The 16,647-nt window shown below is 44.8% G+C and overlaps 1 protein-coding gene across 7 annotated transcripts in view; it reads right to left on the bottom strand.

Annotated features, from left to right (window-relative positions):
- PKNOX2 (PBX/knotted 1 homeobox 2) overlaps positions 1-16,647 on the bottom strand; it is a 352,275-nt gene that overhangs the window by 98,703 nt on the left and 236,925 nt on the right. For all 7 annotated transcript variants that reach the window (XM_048512663.1, XM_048512660.1, XM_048512662.1 and 4 more), the window contains one exon: positions 13,118-13,257. In XM_048512663.1, the coding sequence (XP_048368620.1) occupies positions 13,118-13,257 (140 nt within the window). The remainder of the gene's footprint in view (positions 1-13,117; positions 13,258-16,647) is intronic.

Raw genomic sequence — 16,647 nt, forward strand, 5'->3', positions numbered from 1 at the left:
TGCTGGCTTTTTCCCTCCCTCCTTTGATATGTAATTAATAGTCCAGAAGAGGAGCTGCTTTCTTTCTTTCTTCTGGTTTTCCTCTGTTTTTATATCAGCATGACCCCCAAGTACGTTCCGGGCAGGCAAGCCGCCTAGCAGTTCTCTCTTAATTGCAATATAGTAAAGAAAATGCAAATCAGGGTGTAACAACACACCCCCTCTCTCTCTTAAATTCCAAATGAAATTAGCAACAACTTTAAATGGCTCCATTAGTTGTGGACACCCCTACACACACATGTACATATCTCGAATTGGGCAGGATGAGGTGCAGAGAGATGGGTTAAGCATGTGCCAAGAAACCCTCTTGCTCCCTTTAAATCCTGCACCCCAATCCATGCTGAATTTAGGCAAACAGCGCTGCTTCAAAGGTTTTTTAAAGGTGTGTGTGTGGGGTGTGTGTGTGTGGCAAACAGGGGAACTGGGAGAGGAAAGTAGGTGTTGACAAGCAGGGGAAGGGGAAGGAGAGGAAAGGGAGGGAAAGCAGAATTGTTTTGTTTGCCTAAATTTGGCATGGATTGAGGGGAAGATTTAACAGGAGCTCTCCCTTTAAATCTCACCCCCCCCCCCATCCACACCGAATTTAGGCAAACAAACAAAAGTGCTTTCAAGGTTTTTTAAAGGGAGCCCATGAGGCTCCCAACCCCAGCCCCCAAATTTATTTTAATGCCCAAATTGTGATTCACATTTGGCCATTCAAATGGATTCAGATAGGGCTCAGATTTGGGCTGCTTGAATTCGACCCAAATCTGAGCTGAATTACCTGAATTGGGCCTGATTTGGTTGTTTTGGCAATTCGGCCAATTTGGCCTAGTAAGCAACATTTTGTGTAAGCTGCATGCATGCGCAGCCGTGCGGGCACCATATTGGTGCCTGCACCATATAAGGGGCTGCCCAGCAGGGGGAGCTCTCCCGGCAGCTCAGTTCCACGCAGGGTTTTTGCACTGCTACATAGCTCTGGGGAATGCTCAGAGGGAGCATTGTCTGCAAATTAATTGTTTGATTTGAAAACACTTTTTGAGCTTTTACTCTGCAGAGTAGAAATGACTCAAACAAAATAATAAGTAGAACACTCCAAGTGAGATAGTGTTACCACTGATTGAAGAACTAATCTTACAAGTCCATATTTGTTCCCTCTATGGCAAACATGCTAAGGCCGGACATTTCCTGTTCCTTTTCCAGGAGTTCTTGTCAGCTATCTAAGTAATGCAAAGAGGCACATCTGCTCATTGAGAATTACAAAGTACATTATTGTGAGTGGTTGGTGGGCAAATAGCAAGTCTCTCATAAGCTGCCATAATTTTAACCCGGCTGCTGTGTATCTCCCCATCCCAAGCAGTGCCACCAATGATGGGATGTGCAGACATACCTGGAGAGCACAGGTCCCTCTCGAGTGCACAAAGACCCCAGACAAACACCTGTAATGGCCTTAAGTAATCCCATGCACTTTCTAAACCAAGGCACCAATTATACTGCCTTTAGTTTGCTTTTGGGGATTATATGGGGCCTCCCATAACCATTTCCATAGCAACTAATGTACTTCAGATGGGAAAAGTGGAAGAAGATGGAAGAGGATCAAAGTTCAACTCGGTAAGTGGCACGAACAAAACAGGAGATGGAAGCAAGGTGGTGAATTTTGCTTCTGCCATTGCTAGGCTTGGACACTGCACAGTAAAAGCAGGGGAGAAACATGCAAGAAAAACAAGTTAAACCATTGTGAACAAGCACTTAAAATTAACTTGGCTTGTTATTACAAAAGTGTTGTAACTTAAAGAAATACTATATCCATTCATCTTCTTTAATTAATTTACAAACATATTTATGCCATCTTTCCAGATATAAATGCCCACAAGATGGCTAATAATGATAAATACCACATAAAAGCATTTTTTGACAAATCAGCTCTGCTCCCTTTCCCCCCTATCAAGAAGCAAAACCTCAAAAGACAAACTCATAAAGCACAGTCACGTGATTCCAAGCACATTGACTTCAATGGTCTTAGCAGGATGCAACTCTGCTTAGGATCTCAGTGATAACTGTCAAAAAATCGGCGCTCATCTGTCTCAAATTCTCTTTAGGAACAGCCAAAGTTTGCCTGAATTGGAGTCAAATGGAGATGGGGGCTGCAACTGAAAATGCCACTGCATGAGAATGTCAACTCAATGTGGTGACCTGGAAGAGGGCCCTGATACACCAGAGTCTTTGGGTAGGTTCATAGAGCCATCTTTAAGATAACCTGAGACATTGAACTTTGAGGTTTTCAAGATCAAACTCAGCAAACAGACTGATAATCAATTAAGTACAAGCATTCCAGATATGTACTACTTGACTCAATTCTAAGTCGTATTAAGCTTTTTAAATGGCTAAAATAACTTAAATATTCTTATGATAATATTTGTTAGGTACATTTAGGTGTTTACACACAATTTAAAAAACCCCACTCCCATTTCTACACCTTCTTTCACTAACTGCAATATTTTTGCAATCAGAAACATCAGTCAGAAAGGTTCTTTAACTGTCATGTAGCAGCTAACAAATGAAAAGCTCCGGAATGCTTCTTTTTTTAATCAAGAGAATTTTAGCTTGTCACCCAGAATCACAGGCTTCATTCCCAGGTTTTAGATGGGGGTAAGATTTTTTAAAATTAATACTACATTTCATTTTAGGATTGAGTTCACTCCTCCCACTCTTTTACTTTTTTGTTCCATCATTTCTCAGATCCACTCTTCCTGAACTCTGGTTTAAGCAGAATTTCTAAAATTAACTCCAGAATCGGATCATTCACCATTTGATACAGTTTCCTCATTTTATTTGCACCTGCCCACCCTGATACTGTTGAATGTGAGCCCACTCATTAAACATGACAACGCCCCCCAAGCAATTATTTCTATGATTGCATCACGATTTTTAAAAGAGTGTTTTACAGTTATGCATATGTGCTTCCCTGCACAGAGGTAAAACACCACGCAAAATCAATGTTGGTACAATTATATGTACAATCACATGAATGTACACATAACTGCAGTCTGTTATCAATGTACATGTTTAACTGCAGTATGTTATCAATGTACACTGAGTGACATTTGTCAGTTTTCAAGGATTGAAAGCTATGGCAAAGTGTACACAGATTGTGCTCCATATAATATAAAATCCAGAAATCAAAGTAAAGAAAAGAAAAAAGAGGAATAATTCAGGAAGAGAATTTTGGAAGCATCGCTAAAACTGGCTGGCTGTCTTATACACTTCTCTGCACTTCTCCTGATACTTACATTTTAACTGAGCAAAGCTCTGGCTTAGAATTTTTCAAATGGGGTTTGGTGCATCTTCACACAGGCGTGGGAGAGAAAATTAAGTACCACATATATATTTCTTTTATCTGTACTCTCCAAGAGGAGAGCATAAAAGCTACAGCTTAAGCATTAATTTGAATTGAATGGGGCCTTGTTAAATTTATTGACATGAAATGAAAAATCCCCAATGCGGTTTTGAACTGTCATGCTACCCAGAGGCAAGAAATTTTAATTAAAAAAAAAAACACCTCTAGGCGCTCAGTATAATATACAAGGTTTCCATTCAAACAATCTTCTTTCCTGGCTCCTTTTCCCATGAATACTTCCCTTTTCTCTAGCTCCTTTCTTAGATAAACAAAACACAAATCTGGTAATAGATGGTATTAAATAATATGAAATCAAAAATTGCAACACTCCAAACTTCCTTTAAACTTCCTTTTAATAGCAGTTTTAATACGGATATAGAAAAATCCTGCTAGGAATGTTTACATGCCCAATTACTGCATAAGACAAAGGCTACTGAAGGGCACACATATGAGATTTCCTACAGTGCTCACCTAGTGATGGAACTTGTAGTCCCAGGATGGTGTAGTAGTTAAGAGCAGATAGACTCTAATGGGGAGAACCAGGTTTGATTCCCCACTCCTCCACATGAGCGGTGGTTTCTTATCTGGTGAACCAGATTTGTTTCCACTCCTACATTCCTGTTGGCGACCTTGGGCTAGTCACAGTTTGTTCAGAACCCTTTCAACCTTACCCACCTCACAAGGTGTCTGTTTTGGGGAGAGGAAGGGAAAGGAGTTTCAAGGCGCCTTGAGTCTCCTTACAGGATAAATCCAAACTCTTCTTTTTCTTATACAAACACATGCTCAGTGATCATCTGTATTAAAGGGAAGAACACCAGATATTCCCTGATTCCTACTGTTTACCCTACCCATCCTCTTAAGAGCTCATGATGGCATATACAGATGGTAAATGTCCTTTTAATACCAGTTTTAAGAGCTAAGGGCTTTCCCCTACCTAAATTCTGTCCTTCTTAGGCTGCAGTCACAAATCTCTAGAAATTCCCCGAAATAGGGCTAGCAATCCTATGAGCAGTGACAACACCCAGACCAGGTGCCACACCTAGCCCTCAGCCAAACTCCCTGCCCCCCTGCCACCACTGCTTGCTTGTTCACTCACCTGCCCTGCATACCTTGGAGCAAACCAGAGGCATTCTGAGCCTGCTGTACTCAGTGCCTCTGACTCTCCAAAGGACTCAGGGCAGGCAGGTGAGTGAGCTAGTGAGCAAGAGGCATGGCCTCTCTCCCTCCTCCCTGGCTTCCTGAAAGGCAAGGGGGCCAGGAGTGTGTCCTGGTGGAGGGTTTTTTGCAGTGGCGGGGGGAGTTTAGTGAGGGGCAGAGAGTTCAGTCAGGGGTGGCAGGGAGTTTGGCCAGGTGGTAGGTGCAGAGAGGCCAAAATGGATCCCCACATGACCCAGGCAGATGGCACATGGATCAAATGACCCTCCCTGCCCCCCTAGATATGCCACTGCCTATGAAATGTCTGTTGGAGGAAGGGGTCTCATCTGCAGCTCCTGGATGAACTGTGCCCTCTTGTCTTTGCTCAGGGCTGATACTTCTGCTTTCAGGGACAGCCCTGACAAAAGCAGGAAGTATGCATGGACCATCCATGATCAGAACCACCTTTGTGGGGGGGGGGGGGGGGGGGGGAGAGAAAGGAAATTTGAACTCCTAGTATCTATTTGCAAGGGTGGGGAGACTCTAATGAACTTTAACCCACAAGGAGCAAGCTCTCAGAGTGAAAAGTAACTTTGTCATTCTTCCTACCTGTCTTTCTTCCCCCTATATGGAAATTAGGCAGCACTCACCCTCTTTGCAATAGCATATGGAGAAAAGACTCTATTAGGCATGCATATAGTGACCATCCATCCCGCTTTTGGCGGGACCGTCCCGATTTCTACCACTTTCTCCCGCGTCCCGCGGCACTTTTTAAAAGTCCCGATTGTTGCCCAATCTCCCCCTCCTCCCTTGCCCTGCCAGGGAGTCCGAGACAGGGCGCCCGAGAACCCCTCTGCCGTCTGGGACGTTCTCCTTCTTGCGCTGCCGCAATGCTGAGGAGAGCCGAAAGAGCACAGGGTGGGAAACAGGAGAACGCCCCAGAAGGCAGTGCGGCAGAACGAGAGGCTGCCGCACTGCCTTCTGGGGCGTTCCCCTGTTTCCCGCCCTGTACTCTTCAACCGAGGCAGGGCAGCCCCTCCCCGACTAACTTGCACTAGAAGCAGGGGCATAGGGCCGATGAGGACATCTGGGGACAAATGTCCCGGGCGGGACCCCGCCATGGCATGTGAGGGGCGGAAAATCGCCCCTCACCCCCCTCTTCTTGCCTGTGTTGGTCTCGGTGAAAGCGCCGTGCATGTCTGAGGGGTGTGTCCAGGCTGCTGCCCGAGTGACGGGGAGGCAGAGGGGGCGGGCCTTCAGCAGATGCAGCCCAGCCCAGGAGAAGAGCAGTTGAAGACTGAAACCGAGAGAGCCTCTGACCTGTAACGACTGAGAGACAGAGCAAAGCCTGCAGCCAGGGAGGAAGGAGGTTGGTAAGCAGGCTGGCCGCGCGGGCAGGCGGGCAGTGGTGGCAGACTTGGTTTCCCCTCCTGTGGCTGCTCTCAGCATTTGAACCGGCTCAGACGGTCCAGGCTGTCAAGCAGCTTTTGTGCTTTCTCTTCTCCTCCGGCTGGTGGATAGGGGCAGAAATCAACTGGATCCTAAACCTGCCAAGTTGGAAGGGAATCCCCCTTGCATTCAGATTTACTCCCAAGTATTTGCGCCAGCACCAGAAACGAGGGCAGCTGCTGGGAGGGGGGGGGGGGGAATTGAGAGAGGATGCAGAGGGAACCCCCAAGGGCTTGCATTGTGTTGATTGATTTGACTAAAGACTTCCCCCTTCCCCGTCTTGCCTTGCTGGGCATTGTTTTTTTTTATTGCATGTATGCTACTTGCAAAATGCCCATTTTTGTGCCTTCAACTTCCAAAACATCAAGTTACATTGGGTATACGCGTGCAAAAAATTCCAGGGTTGCACCATGTTGCATGGTGGGGGCCCCTCCCTCCTTGCAGATTTACATTATGTTTTTGCATTTTGTGCAGTTTGCAGAAGGTTCCCGGTTTACATTACAGGGTGCACATTCAGAAAGACCAGCTTTTTTTGCCTGGGAAAAAACAGGGAAGGATGAGTGCAATGGACTTCTTGCATTATTGGTGATGCAAAATGAAGCAAGACTAATTTGGAACCGGTTGTTACCCTTGGCTCTCCTCCTTCGCTTTTGCAATAAGTTATCCTTTTCTCAGCTGCCTGCCCTCCAGCTCCTCCCCTCCCCTCTGGTGCCTCTGCATAGCTTGGATCCTTTTTGGGCAGAGACTGGAACTCCCATGAAACTCAGGGCAAAAAGCAAAGGCTAGGTGAGGGCAAAGGCTTCAAAAAGGCACCACTTTCTCATTGGGCATGTGCGTAGGTTTGGCACGTGCTCATTTGGGCTGCTCAAGGGGCTCTGTGCGCGGGAAGCTGCCAGGTTCTACCAGATCTGGGTAACCTTTCGGGGCAGGGAAGCCTCCCAGCTGACCCACAGCCCAGCAAAGCGATTTCCAGGTGGAGGACTGGAAACAGCCACGGAGCCTGCCAACAGCCGTCCTGGGCAGATGGAGCTCTCATTTTCTCCAACAGGCAAGAATCTAGTCCAACTGCATTGGGAGGGAGCAGGGAAAACCTCTGTGCATCTGCCCAGCCTCCCTTACTCGCGAGTAATCTCGCTACCTGGCAAAGTGCCTCCCGTGCTGATCTTGTGGAGCTGCTTGGGAAGGTGATGAGGGACGAGATTCAAAACTACCATTTGGGCATGGGGTGTTCAGCTGCCCCCCCCCATCCCCCCATATCTTGATGTAAATCCTCCCAGGCTTTTCAGAGATCATTACAGGGATCCCTTATGTCTCCCTGAGGAGGAGAAATGCAGCGAGGGGGAAGAGAGAGAGAGAGATCCAAGACCTCACTCAGCAACCGGCAGAGCTTTTCTGGAGGTAGCAGTTGGTCCCACATCCCCCCTCCCTTTATGCTTTCACTCTATTCACCTGGCAAAAAGTTGATCAAGGATACTGGTCTCCATTGCGGATTGCTATTTCTTCTGCAAAGAGTGTAATGCGGGGGCGGGGGGAGTTGCATTAGCCCATCCACCAGAATATTCCATAGTGTGCCTGGGGCAGAAATAACGCTGTCCTCGCTGTGCATGTTTTGAGTGTGTGGTGTGTGCGCATGCCTCCTCCCTCTTTTCCCTACTGTGGGCAGCAGTAGTGTCCTGCCTTCCTCCTCATCCTTGCACACACAGCCAGAACCAGTAAAATGGCCTTTGAAAGCCTGTTCTCCAAGCCTCCAACCCAATTCTTGAACAAATCATGCCTGACTCTGACATGAGGGGATGAAAGGTTTAGTAACGTTAAGAACATAAGAACAAGCCTGCTGAATCAGACCAGAGTCCATCTAGTCCAGCTCTCTGCTACTTGCAGTGGCCCACCAGGTGCCTTTGGGAGCTCACATGCAAGATGTGAAAGCAATGGCCTGCTGCTGCTGCTGCTCCTGAGCACCTGGTCTGCTAAGGCATTTGCGATCTCAGCAGACGTCTCCTCTCCAAACTAAAGAGTCCCAAACGCTGCAGCGCCTCATATTCTCATGCTGTCTCTCTCTGTCTCTCTTTCTCTGCTACTCAATGATGACGATTATCAGTGATAACTAAGAATGATGTAATGTGGGATGATGGGAGTGATAATGATGTGTGTTAAAAATGTGCCTAGTTTGGTTTTAAAAAAAGAAAATGGAAAAATATTTCTGTAGCATTGCATGGGTAAGTCACCTTCAGGCTTATGATGGGAAAGCATTTTTAGCTGTTTTGGGAGGGTGATCTTTTAGAGGTGCATTTTGCATTTTAGTTTTGTGAACCTCTTTTATTGTTCTTATTTAAATATTAACTTTATGAAATAATAAACTACTTTTCGGTATGTCATTTTTTAATATTTAAAATGGTCATTAGGGCAGCGAACCAGTTGTTATATTATTTGAATCCGACCACCAGAACTGGTTGTTAAATTATTTGAATCCCACCACTGCTGCCCGGTCTCTGTCTGGCAGCTGGGCTAGGAGAGTGGCTCTCTCTCAGAGACCAGAGAAGCGGGGGGCAGGGGGCGGCAGAGGGGGTGGCTGGCCTGGCTTCCTTGTTGCCCCCAGCTGCTCTGTTTGTTTTCTCTCTGCTCACCGTGCTGGCAGTGGATCCTGCCAGGTCCCCATCTGACTGCCTCTCAGCCCAGTAGGATGGGGGGGGGGGAGGTCCTCCTCCCTGCTGTTTCCAGTCTGTAACTCATCAAGAGATGGAGGAGGAGTTTCTGACTCCAGCTGTATCACTGGCAAACTCTTTTAAAAACTTTGCTTAGTAGGAAAACCTATTTTCAGCAAGACTGGGAAGGAAAGCACACTGTACATGTTCAATAGTTCCCTCTCTGATACTTCACCCCTTCCCACCGTCCCCCCACCGCAAGCCACCCCTTCTCATCTCCCCCACCCCTACCTATCCCTTGCCACCTTCTCCAATCCCTACCAACCCTTGCCTCCCTCTCCCCACCCCTAGGTGAGCTGGCATCGTTATGAGGGGTGGTGATTTTGGGGTGACAGTGCAAAAATCATGAGGATTCATATTTTCCAAGCAGGTTTTTGTGCCACTGTGGTGCCACAGAACATGGAATGCAGGATTATTGTGTTCAAACATGTGGCTAGGAGTTTCAGCTGTGATGTACTAGTGATTTTGGGGTGACCAAGTGCAAAAATCATCAGGATCCATGAGGATCCATATTTTCCAAGCAGGTTTTTGTGTTTGAATGCAGATAGTATTGTAATATATTTTTTTAAATTTCAACATAAGTACAATTTACAAATATAATACATTAAAATTATGTATAGTATTATTTTATTCTTTGGCATATTTCTCATTTGAGTGAATTTTTTTTAGTAGATTGCAGTCGTCGTTTAAAAGATAATGAAAATTTTCACAAGAATTTGTTAAATTATATTTCACACATAAAATGGCTTTCAAAGTCTCAACACTTAATTGTGATTTTTCTGATGTGCACACTTTATTTACCGTACATAATCCCACTGACTTCAACTATTTTTGCATTCTATTAAAATTTGTGTTGCTCCATATAGACCAAATTTTTAATCAAGACCCCCCCCCCCCCCCCGGTCAATGGTGTCCCTCTTTACCAATGTTAAAATCTGGTCACCTTAGGCATGCAGCTATACCTTACTTTGATTTGTAAACCCAGAATCCTCCAGGATTGTGAAGATAACAATTGCCACTTATTGCTTCCTAACACGGATTAAAATTATTACAGCAGTTTTGCAACATTTTAATACCAATACAAGCAAGAAGCTAAAAAAGCCAAAAGTGAATGGAGAGATCCCTGAAATGCCAAAGTCTTAAAAGTGTAATTGCAAAAATGCCTTGAACAGAGATATATACAAGAACATAGACTATGATAAATCTCTCTCTCTTTCAAGTCAAGTCAAGTTCCCTTTGATGGCATTTAAAATATATAATAATAAAGCTACAAGTAAATAGAGAGACACAATCTGTAACTGAAGCCCACCAAAAAGTAGTCAAGTTTAAGCATTTAGAAATTTCAATTCAAATTAGGAGATTTTACAGAGGTTTGGGCAGTTTCTTCATATTTGGAAACGTGTTTCATAACTTCAGCTAGAAATGTTGCTCCCATTGTTTTCGGAATATTGAAACTCCATGAGAGTTTCATCAGCTTGTTATCATTTACATCCAGTTTTTGGCAAGATACTCTCTCCCTCTGGTTGCACATAAATAATAGCTTTATAGGAATTTGAAAAGAGTGTTGTAGTGCTATACATGTTCATGTTCTCTATCCCGTCACATGATCTGATCAAATTTGTCCCTGCAGCACTTTAAGCAACACATAGGAAATCAGCTCCCAACAGCATAAAAAGGACAGCTGCAAAAGGAATGTGCACAAGTATGTACATTTTGGAGTGACTATCAGAGTTTTTGTTTGACACTACTAAAACAAAAATGACCTCACATTACTGTTCCTCCTGCACTAGACTTTTAAGTACTGGAGCACAGAGCTCCCCAAAGAAATTAACAGTTATCAAGGTGGTCCTTCCCCCTCCACCGATGGTAACCTAGGGCTTTTTAGGAACTATATCACTTGGAGAGAAAGAGAGGTCAGAGCTTGGTGAGCCGCCCCCAACTTCATGAGAACATAAGGAGAGCCATGCTGGATGAGACCAGTTGTCCAGCTATTCTCACAGTGGCTGACCTTTAGGAAGCCCACAAACAGGGTGACTACTACAGCATCCTCCCACCTGTGCTCCTCAGCAACTGAGCGATATCCATCATGACTAGTAGTCACAGATAGCCTCATTTGTGAATTTGTTCACTCCCCTTTGAAAGTCTTCTAAGTTGGTGGCCACCTCCACTTCCTGTTGCAGCCAGTACCAAAATTTAACTATGTGCATGTGAACAAGTACTTCCTTGTGTCTGCCCTGAAACGCCCCCATTCAACTTCTACTATTCTACTATTTTTGGGAGAGGGACAAAAGCTTCTCCATGGTGGATTCTACACAGGGCAAATATCAGGAGTGTAGGTCATGATACAGACTGTTTTTAAGGGGATTTTGCACTGGTCCTGCCCCCAAAATGACTCTGCCCTCAACCTGGAATTTTCAAAAATCGCTAAAGCAGTGATTCTTTTGCAAAATCCTGGGTTGGCGCCACTCCCTCACAAACAGCCAGGCAAGAGGTGCTTTATTTCCCTTCCACTGAGCTGTCCATGGTCAGGGAGAACCCACCTGCCACAGCAATACATTCATTATTGCTCTGCTGTTGCAGGGAGGGACCTTTTTCTTTTTTAAATTTTGCATGTTGCACATGTGCAGCTGCATAGGTGCAACTGATCGTATTGTGGGACGATTGGCATGGCTGTGGTGGTTCATTTCTGTTTGCCTGTGCAGCTATGCATGTGTTGCATGAAATAGAAAAAAGGAAAGCATCTCCATGAGAAGGTGTTAAAGCAGCCCGGATTGTTTCCATGGGCTCCAATTGCTGCCTGCCCAGCACACATGTGAACGGGAAAAAAGAGAATTGGTTCCTTAATAATAACGACTGCAACCCGTTATACATTTGCTGTGCGGAAACAACCCATGTCTACTTTGTCCACACCATGGATTCTAACTGGGCTGTTCACTTTCTCCATTAATTGCCCCTATGGAATCTTTAAATGGCAGGTTTAAATACTAGTGTTATTGGGTTGAATCCTCCTTTCCACTAAGCGGGATCCTATACTTCCTGTTGGGCAAGTCTTATTGGAAAAGTGTTCCTTCAATGGAAAAAGGTATCCTCCAATGGAGACCACTGGAGAAGTCTTGGTGGAAGGGAGTGGTAGGATCCAACTTATATCAGAAGGGGATTGCAGGATCCAATCCTAAATTGCTGTAAATTGCCTTCAGCACTTCCTAAGAATAGGAAGTTTGGATATAAACAAACAAACAAATAAATGTATTTGTCCTTTATATAATGCTTGAGCATTTGAGCTACTTCACATACATTATCTGCTTAAAACCACCACTCTTTAAAGCAGTTCAGTATTTAAAAAGGTAAAGTGTGCCATCAAGCGATTCATGGTGGCCCCATGAAGTTCCACCTCATGGGGCTTTTGAGGCAAGATAGGGGCAGAGGTGGTTTGCCACCACCTTCCTTTGCACAGCAGCCCCAGTCTTCCTTGGTGATCTCTCATCCAAGTACCAATCCCATTTAGCTGCCGAGCGCTGAGGAAATTGTGCGAAGCTAGGCTATTTGTGATACTAAACAGTACTATTATCTCTTTGCCAGCTACGGGATGGCGGCAGTGAAAGTTGAGAGACAGTTCAGATTGCCTAAGGGCAACTAGGGTGCTTGTGGCAAAGGTGAGATGTGAAAACTTCCTGACTCGACACATCGTCTTTTATCCAACGCATTACACTAGCTTAAAGCTAAATGAAAAAGGAAAGAGAAGACGCAGTCATTCAGGATAACAATCTGCCATGCCACTAATTGTGTCCCCAAAATTCCTAATAGATACTAGTCCCAAAAGACTCATGCAACCACACTGTGAACAGCAATCACAATACCAATAAATATCCTTCCTGGAGGTAGCATCTCCATTCCCCCCAGGTGCAAAATATTGCAGCTTTAAGTGCTCATAAAACCCTCAGCAGAAGCACAACCTCAGGACTGTGAGCAGTGAACGAGACTGGAAGGCACACATTCGCTGCAAAAGGAAACTCGATGGTGCAGAAGGACACCTCTTTCCTCCCTAGAAACATTCGCTGCTACATCATCATCCTTCTGTTGTCTGTAATTTAACTCTCTAACAAAGAAAACAAATGTTTTTTAAGCTCTCTGCTTGAGGCACTGCTAGTTCAATATGCCCGGGAACATATTTCTCTCAGTTGAGAAAGAAAGAAAGAAAAGAAAAGAAAGAAGAAAGAAAAAAAGAGAGAAAAAGAATGAATGAAAGAAAGAAGGAAGGAAGGAAGGAAGGAAGGAAGGAAGGAAGGAAGGAAAAGCCTCTGTGCATCACGTCATTGACAAGGTAGCCCCAGGCTAGATTCCAACAACATCTCAACATGCCACTACAGGGATGGAAATCCAGATTAAAGAACCGCCTGGCAGCAGAGTCCCTCTGTACCTGTAGACAGCCCGCTTGTCAGCCTCCAGCTGTGCCTGAGGGTCGATAGGAGTGCTAGGAAGAGTAGTGTTGGCGGCGGCCGAGGGTGTGGTGATGTGCACAGGCTGTGCCTTCGCCGGCTGTTGCGCTGTGGCAGTCATCTGTCAAAAAGAAGATGAGAAGAGGCAGAACCAGATCAAACTCTTAAGCAGGTACAATTGCTGGTGGGAAGAGAAGCAGAAAAGTGCACAGGCTTCTGAGAGCCACCTGTCAACAGATCCGAGTATTTCCTGTATCTCACATGAAAAAATTGTTCACCTGGCTTCTGTACATATTTATTAAACTCCGTTTATGCCAGAATGCTAGCTGTGGTCTCCCACACAACTGTAATTATATCTCTATGTGTCTACCAGGTTTGTTAAGTTTTTAAAAATTCTTTATAGCTTTCTGTGTCACCGTGGTCTTTTTATTAACATGTCAGAAACTCAAAAAATCAAAATGTTTTCCAATCAATACTGGCATTGAACCAACAGGAAAAGTAAGATATAAATAACTATGGACAGAGGTCCAACGGTTATGGGGTGGATGTGACCCTCTCTCTCTGGAACACCATCCCAATGAGAAGTTGACCAGCCTAGCCCAACTGTTGTCCAGAGAACAAGCAGCTACCTATCCCTTGGTAGACATTGCTTTACTCTTAACTACCAGATGTCTACAAACTGCAGACACAGGGGGAAGGTATTATTTCAGTCTATTATAAACAGAGGTGTATGACCTATAGGGAAATGGGGTCACTCTCAGACAACATCTAGACCTGATTAGGTTCAACAAGATTGCAGCATCTTATGCTTCCAAAACATTAGATACTACATAGGTTCCCAAATGACATTTACTAAAAATGCTCCCTTTAAAACCCACTACAACACAACATTGTTTCAACAAACTTTTCTGGATATTTTACAGTCAATTTAGTGTCTTCCTTTTGCTGTCAATTAAGAGTTGGTGCTACACTTTCCCCGCTCCTGAACACACTGCTCTGCAGATCAGAGAAACCCTGCGGTTCCTAACAGCAGGCAAAACATGACTTGTTCCCGGTCTGGGCAGGGACACTGGAGCAGACCAATGTGTGTTTTAGTTGCTTTGGGTTCTCCGCTCCTTCCTGCCTTCCACCGCCCATTCAGGAGCAGTCCCACCCACTCCTTGGCTGGCATTTCCTGGACATCGATAGTGCTTCTTTTTTTTTTTTAAAAAAAAGTGAGCCCTCAGTCTATCGCAGGATCCTCTCCCCCTCCCCACAAAAAAGAAGAAAGAAAAAGGTAGCAAAGAATCTCCTGACCCGGAAGCAAGGGTCAGGAAAAACGGTGGTTGGGTACAGTAGGGCCAGAGCACTCCTGCCCACTCCTCGGCTAGCATTTCCTGGACTTAGATGGGTTTTTGAGCCCTCGATCTAGTTCAGGAGCTCGGTATATTGCAGGAGCCACCTCCTCCCCCCCCCCAAAGAAAAAGGTGGCAAAGAACCTCCTGACCTGGAAGAAGGGGGCAGGCAATATGCGCTGGGCACAGTGGCACATTTCCTCATGCGTAATATGAGAATCGTGGGGAAACCTCACCGCAGAGCCAGCAACGTTGCCACAAATAGTAAGTTTACAAAGAGCCTAACATTTAGATTCAGCACCTGAACTCTGCTTATTACAGACTCCAGTCTAGACTGTGCAGACGGATTGAGTGTTAACCTCTGGCAGGCCCTGGAGTTTACACCAGACAGTCTTTGGGCCCCTTACAGTCTATCGTTCATTAAATTAAGTGCAATGATACTAATAGCTCCCACCCTTTGCAGCATTTAACTCAGATTATTTTTGTAGGATTTATTCATTGCTGGGTTTCTTTTCTTTTTCAGAAGCATAATGAAATTTGGTACCTACTGCATGCTCTTGCCTTCAGTCAAAGATGCCGAATTCCCGCTAGAGCTCATTGTTCAACCAGAGCAGGCAGCGAGTTGGCTGGTTTAAGTACAAGCAAGGCATTCTCTTTTATGTTGGCTTTTTTCCTAAGCTACTATCTTACTTTGGAATAAATACAATTACCCCCATGTCTAACACAGCTTGCTGTTAATGCTCTATAGTGCCAAGTTTAAAAAAAAATAAAGAGCAAGGCCCCTCTGCAAAGACTTCAAGTAGGTAATGAATCTGTATAAGGTTTCTTGGCACTGAAAAAGGATTCCATGGCTCAGAAGTAGATTATGAGGTTTAAATGCCCTTCATGTATTTTGCAGCTAGCAGATAAAGGTCAGGGTGGTTTCAGGCTGTACCAATACAGATCAAGCCTGCCTTGGAAAAAACCAGAAGGAAGAATGCGGGCAGAACAGGGGTCTTTCCAAAGCAGTCCGCTCATGTAAGTCATGAAGATGTAGGTTTATGCAGTTGAAAGGAACCAAAAGACCATCAAGGAACTGCTAACGGCAAAACTCTTCCCCTTTCCTGCTGACTTAAAATGCCATTATCCTGTCCCCAAACTGTTTCAAGATGACACAGAAAATGGGCACATACTGTACCTTTCCTTTCCTACTAGGACTTCAATCACTCTGACCTAGATGGACCAGGCTAGTTTGATCTCACCAGATCTCTAAGCTAAGCAGGGTCAGCCTTGGTTAGTATTTGGATGGGAGGCTGCCAAGGAGCACCAGGGTGGCTATGCAGAAGAAGGCAATGGCAAACCACCTCTGTTCTGCCTTGAAAACTCCATAAGGGGTCACCACAAGTCAGCTGCAGCTTCATGTACACTGTACACACACTGTATGCACACATGGCTTCAAGCAGCCCAGGGTGATAGTATTTTCAATTTGGGAAAGGGCATTTCAGGGCAAAATGACACATCTAGAGTTCTAATCATGCAACTCCAGCATCTCACATAGTGTCATTCTAAGAGGGGTGGAATAATTTTCACATACATTTCAATGGCCCTTTACACACAACACAAATAAAATGTCCTGCAGACACTTTAAAGAGAGCCATTTTGGCTTTTTTCGTCCACATCAGGAAAAGTGGCAGGAAAAGCGGTTCTCCCCCTTCCCGAAAAAAGACCCGGGAAAAGATCTTGTATTAGAATATTTTAAACAATACTGAGAAAACAAGATGAAAAAAGTAAAGCACCTAAAAGATAGGGGGTATCCTCCAATGGAAACATGCTGTGGGGGTTGGAAGGGGTGTGTTTGGAGAAAACAAAGGAAGAGCAGAAGCCCAAAATCAGAAAAATTCATGGTGGAAAAAAAAAACCACAGCTCCTTGTAGAACACCTATTGTTGCTGATGTGGCCAGCCTAATGAATCACTATGGGTTTCCAGTCCACAGAAAGGGCTTTTGGAAATTCTAAACAGGATTTAAGGCAATTGTATTATCCTCTATTGCTACAGCCTGAATGCATTTCACAGCCAAGTGACCAGAGGTCTGTGTAATGTAAGAGACTATGGAGCTTTTTTTAAAGAGATGAGAGGAATGTAAAGTGAGCGTGAATGCATTTTAACACAGGGCTATTGTTGCTCTGTCATGAAGAAA

This window comes from Sphaerodactylus townsendi, linkage group LG12, assembly GCF_021028975.2.
Source record: "Sphaerodactylus townsendi isolate TG3544 linkage group LG12, MPM_Stown_v2.3, whole genome shotgun sequence".
NCBI lineage: Eukaryota > Metazoa > Chordata > Lepidosauria > Squamata > Sphaerodactylidae > Sphaerodactylus > Sphaerodactylus townsendi.